At 38.8% G+C, this 10,413-nt stretch overlaps 1 protein-coding gene across 11 annotated transcripts in view; it reads right to left on the bottom strand.

Annotated features, from left to right (window-relative positions):
- Window positions 1–10,019: 10,019 nt before the first annotated feature.
- The window catches only part of CALD1 (caldesmon 1), a 184,845-nt gene continuing 184,451 nt past the window's right edge, over window positions 10,020–10,413 (bottom strand). For 10 of the 11 annotated variants that reach the window (XM_079711081.1, XM_079711078.1, XM_079711080.1 and 7 more), the window contains one exon: window positions 10,020–10,070. In XM_079711081.1, coding sequence (XP_079567207.1) covers window positions 10,035–10,070 — 36 coding nt within the window. In that variant the 3' untranslated portion in view covers window positions 10,020–10,034. Of the gene's footprint in view, window positions 10,071–10,275; window positions 10,297–10,413 lie in introns of those variants that run through there. The other variant, XM_079711085.1, reaches the window with a different exon arrangement.

The following is a 10,413-nucleotide window of genomic DNA, read 5'->3' as shown; positions in this document are numbered from 1 at the left end:
CGCGCGCAGCAAGGAATGCAGCCAAAAATAAATAAATAAATAAATTTATTGGGGGGGGGGCGAAAAAAGAAAGCCATTGACTTAAAGGGTTATACATCATTTGGGGAGTTTATTTTGGGACCTTAACTTACATAGATAATTTATACTTTACTAAAATGTGAAGGAAATTGCTTAGAAATATGTGCTGGGACCAGACAAAATATTTGTAACTACTGCATTTTGTTTCTCCACTCCCCCCTTCTTCCTTCATGTACTTTCCTTTGTTACAACAGCGCCACATGAAACCTATGATGGTGACACACAGTAGGTTTAGAAATAGGTTTCACCATTATGATACACATTATAATGTAACATAGAATTAGTACATGTAAGAAAATAAGTGGACATGAATTATAAAAATAAAACCCTAATAATTACTTATTACACACATTTTAATAAAACTCAGAAGAATCTCAGCCAAAATATTTTCTCAAAAAAACCCCAAAATCAATATAGATTCTCTTTCTAGATAGGGCATACTGCACACATTAATAGCTTTGCTTTCAATCAATTTATTTCTCAACTTCAGTGAAAAGTGATTTAAATATCCAACGGATTTTTACAGCCAACTGAATTTATAGTATTTTTACTGGGAATTTATATTTTATAACAAGTTTTATTTCTAAGTAGGATTAAGTTGAGAAAACATCTTCACTGATTGTTCTGTCTGAATAGTCTTCCTCTTCTGAATCTTCTGACATCTCTTCCAATATTTGGCTCGAAATTTCTTTTGTTATGTAGGTAGGCTGTAAAACAATTCGCAAGGAACTTACTTAACAGTTTTCTTTTTAAGTACACATTAAATGTGTACCCCCAAATATATTCAATTTTATTTAATTAACAGTGACAACAGGCTTCTCTAAAAAGTAAATTAAGACACAGCTAATTAAACCTTTAATTTCAAAGATGTGAAGAAATTCTACATTTTTATAAGATAGAGACAAGTCACAATAAGACAAATCACGTAAATAATTTAATTGAAAAAGGAATTTCCAGGGTACATAACCAAATCATTTATATCCTAGATTTACAGTTAAATGCCACAGAGCGATAGCGAGTTCAGAATGATTTTGAGGCACTGAAAAGATCATGCATCAGAGAAAAATTACAGTTACTTACTCAGGCAGTGAGTTGTAGCAACACAGTTAATTTTTTTTTCGGCTTAATTTTCATTTGACCAAAAGTTCAAATGACAGTCGGTTTTTTTCTCTATATTTTGGTTAATATTCTGTAGACTGTCTCTGTTCTAATATTCGATCATATTAGTCTTACTGGAATAGTTAACTTACTTCAATAGTTATCAGAAGGTTGTATCGACAATGACCTCTTAAGTGGTAATTAAGACAATGAAATAATAGAAATTCCTTGTCAAGAGTCTACTATTTTTGAGAGACCAAATGAATTTACTAATTTCGAATCTACTAGTTTATGCTCCTCTCTACAAAAAGTGGGTTTTCGAGCGTGGACCACAAACAATAAAGCTCAAGCTCCATAGCGAATAACTTTACGAATGCCACAGAGAAGTCTGTCTTACGGGTGACACCTTCGGTAGTAAGAGACTTAAGTTTCCGTCTGGGGATCACAACTCCGAATTTGGAAAACTGGACTGGCATAAATCTTGATTCTGTTTCCTTACATGAGCGTATGAGGCGCACCAACGTGCTGATCTGCTGCGGAGTAAAACCTGAGCTTCAGGAGAGGCACACACACAGATGGATTCAATAAGCGCTCCGTGCGTACCTTCCAAATCAGAAGCGAGAGAGGCCACAGCAGGCGCGGCCTCGCCCAGCAGCGCCGCGGCAGTCTCGGGGCAGGAACGATGACTTCCCTTCTTGGCGGGAAGGACGATGAAGCCACAATTCCTGGTGGCGAAGTCTTCCTCCCACACTCCGCGACACGGCAGTGGAGGGAGGGGCGCCTTTTCTGGGCGCGCTCGTTTCGCGCAGGGACTTTCCCTCTCGGCACTTCACTGTCCCGCCTCGGCCTCCTCACCCTCGCCTCGAGTCCCACGGTCAGGCCAGTAGTCCCTTCCGTGCGCCGGGAGCAGCCGTTCTGCCCGTGATACCTGCAGCCCAGCGACTGGAACGCTGCTGCTACCTTTTAGCAACCGCAGCCACGCCCTTCCCCACGAGGCGCACCACTCGTTACCAGGGCAACGGGCTCAACCTCGCGAGACCTCAGACTGGCCAGCTACGCGGGATTTCGGCTGAAGGAAAGGGAGAGCCCGGAGAATGTCGCGAACTAGCAGCAGAGGAGTGGGCGTCAAAGGGCATCCCGAGGGGCGGGAAGGTAGAGCGCAGGGGGCTGGCGGGAAACTTTAGGGGTGGAGGCAGGGCAGCTATTTGTCCCTACGATTCTGCACATCGGTTGTTTGCCATGTCTGTCCCTTCTTCGAGCAGACTGGTTAAGACTTTTGCTTTGTTGATCTTTAGTTGTATCCACACCGAGTTGCGTTTTGCATAGTTGTGTGACTAATGATCTTTATTGGATTCGGAAAAAGAGACTTTTCTCTTTAAATATTTGATGGAAGAGTCATAGATTTTCTTGGGTGAGCTTGCAAGATTCTTATCAGCTCAGAGATTCTTTAAGTATAATAATCGTTAGCTAACGTATCAAGCACATCTTCGGGGACACTATGCAAATCACTTTACATGTATTGTTTCATCTAATTAAATATGATCTTTCCGTAACAGATTTAGCCATTATTCCTGTACATCCCATCTTGATTTCCCCCTGGTCTGTAGCTTAGTGGATAATTTATCTGGAATAGTTTTCCAAGTAGAGCTAAAAAAAAAAAAGTCTTTAAATGTCTGGTGCCTGCACGAGGCATTATGTGTCATGAGATTTGTAATACTGTAGAAATGGAGATAATGGAAACGTAAAATAAAGGGCAAAGCAATAGCTTAAACATGAGGTTAATAGCCTCTTCTTAAATTTTGTTAGTTTCTGGAAAATAACATGTTCTTTGAGGTCAGTGATTTAGAAGAATGGACCTTCCAGAAAAAGAAATAGAGCAGGTATTAGATCACACTTTCTTGAAAATTAATTACCCTTTATAATTGTACCTTGTTTTATGTAATACATATGTTACTAAAGGTGACATGCATAGAGAATTTTTATATATGGAATCTATTTTTCTGTTGGATTTTAGAGTCATGATTGCAAGCCATAGTGTCAGACACACAAGGTGAAACTCCAAGAAATGATCTAACCAGGTTACACAAGAAATTAATGGCAGAGCTGGGACTTAAATCTCAAGATTTTTAGTCCAAATATTTACATGATCATATTTCAAGTAATTCTACAGAGAAAATTTATTTTAGTGCATAATAAAAATAGGAATTCAAAAAAACCTTTGAAAATTGTATTTATTCATTCTTTCATTAATTCAACAAATATTTATTCAATGCCTACTAATTGCCAGGGACTGTTCCCAGTTAATAAAATGGACATTCCTTGTGGAGGTTATGTACTGCTGAGAGAAGAAAGACCAATACTTGAAAAAAGCACTCAGGTGATGAAAATTGCTGTGGCGAGAAATAAGGGAAAAATAAAGAGCATAGGGAGTGCTCTGGTGGGTGGGCCTTGGTAGGGGTGGCTCTCTTGATGGAGTGTCCAGGAAAGTCTCTCTGACCAGGCTTTTGAGCAGAGACCTGAAGCAAGTAAAGGCATGAGCCACGTGGATGCCTAGGGGAAGACCTTGGCAGGCAGGGGAAACAGCAAGTACAAAGGCTCTGAGAGAAAATCATGTTACGTATACTAGGCAGTACTGTTTAGTTGAAGCTTAGCTGGAGTCAGTACATTTTAAGAAAAGAGATTTCATTAGGACCTCTTTCTTCCCCAGATAAATTTAAAATGATTTTCTTAAGCACCTGTTCCTTTTTAACTTTTTTTTTTTTAACTTACTCTCCTGTTCTAGACAGTAGAATACAGTGGAAATAAATTATTTGCCTTTAAGTGCAAGTGGAAGGAAGACCTGCAGTAAACTTCAACCAAGGCCTTTGATGTCGGTCTGAGTTTTTGTTCTCCTTTTCTGTGATCTTATCAGAGAAGGTTATGGGACATACACCTTATGGAGCCAGCTTCTGCTTCCTGGGAAGGCAGCTTTGCCTGTGCAGCAACCTTTCCTCCTCCAATTTTTTGATGCATTCATCACCTCTAAGCCTGCGTATAAAAGGCAATATAGTAAGATTAAGAAAAGAGGAAAAGAAAAACCAAAACAGTCCTCCAAAAGGCACAATTATTGGTGTAGGAATCAGGAGGAAAAAGGTCATGTTAGCAACTTGGCGAAATGTAAATTGTGTTAGGAATGTGATTTATTTTGTGTGATTACATCATTTTGAATTTGTTGAGCAGAGGCTTACATGAGCATATGAGGTGACTAGGGAAGTCAAAGTAATTTATGACATCACAGAAGTTAGTGGTTATGTGGCTGTAGAGGCCTCATCATAATTTGGCTGAGGAAGCCGTACTGGATCCTGGGAGCCCCGGGGTCATCTAGTACCCGTCAGGCCTTCTTCCTCAGACTATCAGGGTCTAGGATGCTCCAGTGTAGGGCCAAACCCCTCCAACAGTTTCCAGATCTTAAGATCTGTCCCAGCTAGTCAACTAACCAAGACTTAGCTCAAAGGCCATCCCTTAGTGAAGTCTTTCCTGATCCCTCTATCATTGGTAGAATACTTACACTGTTAGTTTATGCACTATGTCTAAATTTGGGGACTCTAGTGAAGTATTATTCTTCTGAACACTTGGAAATGAGGTAGTAAGAATGCCCCCAGCCTGTTCAACAATGAACAGATAGGATAAATCACCTCAAAAGAGAAAGGTGGCTCCCAGGCTCAGGGTGAAGTTTCATGATTAAAAACATGAAATGGTACCCCCCCACTGCCACCAGTAAGTGCACCTGAACTGTGCAATGGTGAAATCCCCCTTCTTATTAAGGACGTGTTGGCCAGATCCCACAACTTTTCAGCCACTTCCTTTCATTTTGGTATTTAAGATTTCGTTCTGGTATTTGGTATTAAGTACACGTTAAACTTCAATTTCAAACTCGATTCAATGCCCTCCTCCTCGTTACCCCCTGGATCTGTCCCTAGCTCTGGGGACGGAGGAAGTGGGAGGGAATTGGTGTTTTGCTGTTTACATTCATCCCCTATTTCTTCTGAGTGCTAGTTCCTTGTTGTGTTAGGAGGAGTAAGGGCTGGGGGAAAAGGGCAGATATCTCCTTAACTGGGCCAAATTGCAGTCTGCATCGTTGGTCTCCAGGGCTGTTATTGGTCTTTGTCTATGTGCTTCAAGAGGAGCATGGTGGCCCCAACCTGCCCCCTGACAAGGGGCTGTCTTCAAGGCATGCTCCTAGGAAATAGCAATCTCTCGTGAGGAATTATGGGGAACAGAGGTTAGAATCCTTGATTCTTTATTTACTACCTCATAATTAATTTGGTTTGGATAAGGATCCAAATTTCTATTTCCATTTACTTTTCTTCCAGCATTTGCTTATGTTAGTACTTGGCAAAGGTAGTTTGTAGAAAATAAATGTTTTACTGAAACAGTAATGTTGATTTTGGCAAACCCTTTTCTCATTAGGAAGGCAAAGCTAATAGCCATTGCATTTATCCATGGACTCTAGTCTAAATGGACATGTATCTAAAGATATACAAAGGTTGAAAGTGAAGGGGTGGAGAAAGTTATATCATATATACAAATACACACACACACACACAGATTGAAAGTAAAAGGGGAAAGTAAAGTTATATCATGCAAGTGCTAACCAAACGAAAGCCATGGGAGCAATGTTAAGAACAAAAAAAATAAACTTTTTTTTTTTTTTTTGCGGTAGGCGGGCCTCTCACTGTTGTGGCCTCTCCCCCTGCGGAGCACAGGCTCCGGACGCGCAGGCTCAGCGGCCATGGCTCACGGGCCCAGCCGCTTCGGGCATGTGGGATCCTCCCAGACCGGGGCACGAACCCGTGTCCCCTGCATCGGCAGGCGGACTCTCAACCACTGCGCCACCAGGGAAGCCCTATAAAAAAAAATAAACTTTAAGGCAAAAATCTCTGTTACAAATAGAGGGTCACTTCATAATATTAAAAATATTCAATTCACTTGGAAGATAAAATGATTCTAGATTTGTGTATGCACCAAAAACATGACTTTAAATATGAAAGCAAATTTAACAGAATTACAAGGAGAAATAGACAAATCCATAATTATAGAGGGAGATTTTCACATTTCCAATTCAGTAACAGCTAGAACAAAGGAACAAAAAGAATCCAGTAATGATATAGAATGTTTGGACAACATGATTAATAAGCTTGAATACAAATAGACACAGCACTCAGATTAAGACCTTGTTAGGCCGTCTCCTCACTCCTGGGGAAGAACACATATTTAGGGTCATGAGATTTTCATTTCTTAACCATCCTTCCATTTGGAGCACACATGCAAGCAAGAGTAGAAAAAAACCCTACAATACAGACCAGTTTCTACATCACACAGAAGACTGTAACATCTTTGAGCTCAAACCCTGAAGATGTACAAGATTAATGTTCATCCAGCCCTAATCCTATCAGTTTGGTATTAGCACTACAGATTGTATTCTTTTCATTACTTAATTTTGTGATTGACTTTGATGATAACATTGTCTAAACTTAGACCCCTTCTTGTTAGAATGTAGAAGTCAAAAGTATTAATTATCGGGTTGGCCAAAAAGTTCGTTCCAGTTTTTCCATAACATCTTACGGAAGTATTTTTTAAGTTACCGTAATTTTGTTAACTCATCAATCTTATGAACAGGATTTAGAGGACTGTTCAGGGCCTCCCAACTTACAATTTAAAACCTTTGTGAGAAAAGCCTCAGATTTCAAGTAGTGCTACATAAATATATAAAATTACGGGGACTTCCCTGGTGGTCTAGTGGTTAACACTCCACACTCCCAGGGCAGGGGGACCGGGTTTGATCCCTGGTCAGGGAACTAGAGCCCGCATGCCTCAACTAAGAGCCCGCATGCTGTAAGTAAAAGAGCCTGCATGCTGCAACTAAAGATCCCATATGCCGCATCTAAAACCTGGCACAGCCAAATAAATAAATAAATATTTTTTAAAAATTACTATGAAAAAATATCTTTGGATTTAAAGGTAATCGCCAGTGCCTTGCAAATGGTAAGTATTCTACAAACAAACAGTATATATTAAATGGGTATTTCTACTGTAAAAGACAATGCCTTTGGGAAAACAGTACTGCCACCGTAAGTGCCAGAGGGGTGACATGTGACTACACTGGGAATGAGAAGGAGGACGAAGGAACATTTGATGATGTTTTTTTGAAGAAGAAGGTTTTCAATCCCTCTTTTCAACCTTTTCTATATATGTTTGGTCAGTTGTCTCTACCAGAGCAATTTTTTTTTATAAACTTATTTATTTTATTTATTTATTTTTGGTTGCGTTGGGTCTTTGCTGCTGCGCGCAGGCTTTCTCTAGTTGCGGCAAACAGGGGCTACTCTTCGTTGCGGTGCAGGGGCTTCTCATTGCGGTGGCTTCTCTTGTTGTGGAGCACGGGCTCTAGGCGCCTGGGCTTCAGTAGTTGTGGCGCATGGGCTCAGTAGTTGTGGCTCACGGGCTCTAGAGCGCAGACTCAGTAGCTGTGGCACACGGGCTTAGTTGCTCCGCAGCATGTGGGATCTTCCCAGACCAGGGCTCAAACCCCTGTCCCCTGCATTGGCAGGTGGATTCTTAACCACTGAGCCACCAGGGAAGTCCCTACCAGAGCAATTTTTAAAATTTTGTTGGAAAATTGCCTGTAATAAGTATTTAAAAATATGAAATGGCTTTCCTCTTTAAAGAATGAAACCAAGACTCAATCTGAAATATGCATTTTGCTATACCATCATCTTTATTACATCAGATAGAACTCTTGTAATCAATATAGTACATAAAAGTAAGTGAGGCAAAGACATTTGGAGGAATTCCGTTTATTGTGGATGCATTTTCACAATATATATTTATTGCAGCGATCAATTATCAGTGAAAAATATCGTGTTTATAAAATTTTTAGGAATGGCAGATTCACAGAACATGCTAGTCACCTTGCAGTTTTACTTCTTAAAAAGATAACAGAGAGAATTGTAATCAAACAAGTAAACAAGGAATTTATTTTTCAAAAAATTAAATCCAAACTGAACAAAATTCTACCCTAAAACTTATTCCATCCAAATATTGGAATAAAAGTCAGGATCGATCGATATATTCTCTTCTTAAATTTAGACTTTCTAGAAAAAAATATATAATAGTGATCAGGAGAAGCTCTTATTCAAAAGTACAACAAAGAAATGTTATCTCGCCATAGGCCTTAATTCAAACTTTGATCCATTTCACTCGAATGCTGGGAGTCAATGCCAACTCAGGCACTGCATGTGAATTATAGTTCATCTTATCATAGACTCATGTCTACTCTGTCATGGATGGGTGACTTGTGCAATATTGCTGGCTTTACTTTCTTTGGCCCAGATGTGCTAAAAGCTAGAGGATTCAACAACTCTACTGATTTATGAGGAAAATGGACTTTGGAAGGCACTGGTCACTCCTCATGCCAGCCCTACCCTGGCTAGCTCTCTCAGGGGAACACTGTGGATTAGAAAAGAGTCATTTGGGAGGCTCCCTCATTGTGGTAGGAATTGAGACTAAGACAATTTTGGTAAGTCATGAGGTATACGTTTATAGAACTACACTATATGTATATCTCTATGCTAGAACATATTGCCAAGACACTGGAGTACTCTTTTATCATCTATTGTGAAGAATAGATGAATGCTTATAAGCTAAAATAAGATCTGATACCTGGATTGTGTGTGTACAAATGATGAGTTGATAGGCTCTTAGGGAAAAAAGTAAAATTAATAAAAATTACATATATTTTTTTGAAAGTTCAACACATTATCAACTTATGGCAAGTGCCAATGACTAATAAAGGTAGAAAAGTTTAACTAAAAAGATGTTTCAGTATGTTAAAGATGGAAGTACTGTCCTGACTCCTAAATATTGGCTTTTGCTTACTTTTCTGCTTCCAGCGATTAGCCAAAGTTGGACGTAGTACGCCTATTCATGGAATTCCAATCTGTACAACTTTGTCACTAAAATTCTCGTCTTTAAATTTTAGAGAAGGAAGAGACCTCAGACATCATCTAAGCCAACCGATTGTGAACTTGATTCTTAAGAATGAAGTTTGGAGCAAGCTTTGAGATTTAGTACAATTCACACTGGACTTCAAGACTGCTTTTAATTATAAACTAAATACTATGCTTTATAGAAAATGTCAATTCATTTTGACACTTCTAATCTCTTTCTTATAGGTTATTGGGCATTGGAAACATATCGATACCTATTCTGCCATGTTTCTATTGGCAAATATGAAATATTAATATAATATTGTGATTTTTAATTTTTAAAAAGCAGTGATATTGGCTAGTTACAGGGACATACTGCTAAATATAATAGCCTAGCACATAAAAAAGCTTTCTACCATTACTGTGTTTGTATATGTGTATGCACATACATACATGATCACGTCATCTAAAATGTGGTTCACTATCACTACCAAAGAAATCCACAAAGCAACCAACCTAAAGAAATCAGTACCACTGTCAGCTAACATCAAAATCCAATTTAGATATTCATCAGCATGAAAAAAGTAATACCTTAACAGTACATCTTTTTTTTTTTTAAAGACAATCATTATTGTAGTATCTAAAATCTGAAATGGGTTTCTTTCACAAAGTGTTATAATTGCCTACTAAGATAATTTCTTCCATGCTTTATTCTAAAGTGCAGAAACAACATGATTTCTGTATTTAAAAAACAAAAAACCCACTATGGTTCATTTTTCTGGATACTGCACACATTCCTCAGGCAATTTTCAACTTGAATCTCCTTCTGTTGACTTCTGATGTGGTTGATATCACTGTTCAGACACAGAGTTATGATGATCAGTAGAAAAGTCTCTATTTCACAGCATGGGTTTCTTTAGAAACAGGCTCCTGTGCAAAGGCAATACTTTTACCATGAACATCTCTAGACCGTGATTATTAAATATAGTGATAATATACATGGGTTTACTGGGATAATGAAAAACAAAACAAAAGGAAATGAACCCAATTTAGTAAATCAACATAAATATAAAACAGAGCAAATTAGCCCTCTTCAACTGAGCTGGTCCAGCATCTTGAGCGGCTACTTTGGGTTCTTTCTTGAACTGTCTCAAACCTGCTAAGAGAAGAGAGCTTTAAGTCGTCAGGCCATGGTGTTTCAGCCAGACATTTTGTGTCAGAATTAAAAAAAAAAAAAAAAAAAAAAAGAATGATAATATGGCAGGAATAAATG

This window comes from Hyperoodon ampullatus (genome assembly GCF_949752795.1).
Source record: "Hyperoodon ampullatus genome assembly, chromosome: 9".
Classification (NCBI taxonomy): domain Eukaryota; kingdom Metazoa; phylum Chordata; class Mammalia; order Artiodactyla; family Ziphiidae; genus Hyperoodon; species Hyperoodon ampullatus.
Note: the sequence above shows the minus strand (reverse complement) of the source record. Positions and strands in the feature narration are given on the sequence as shown.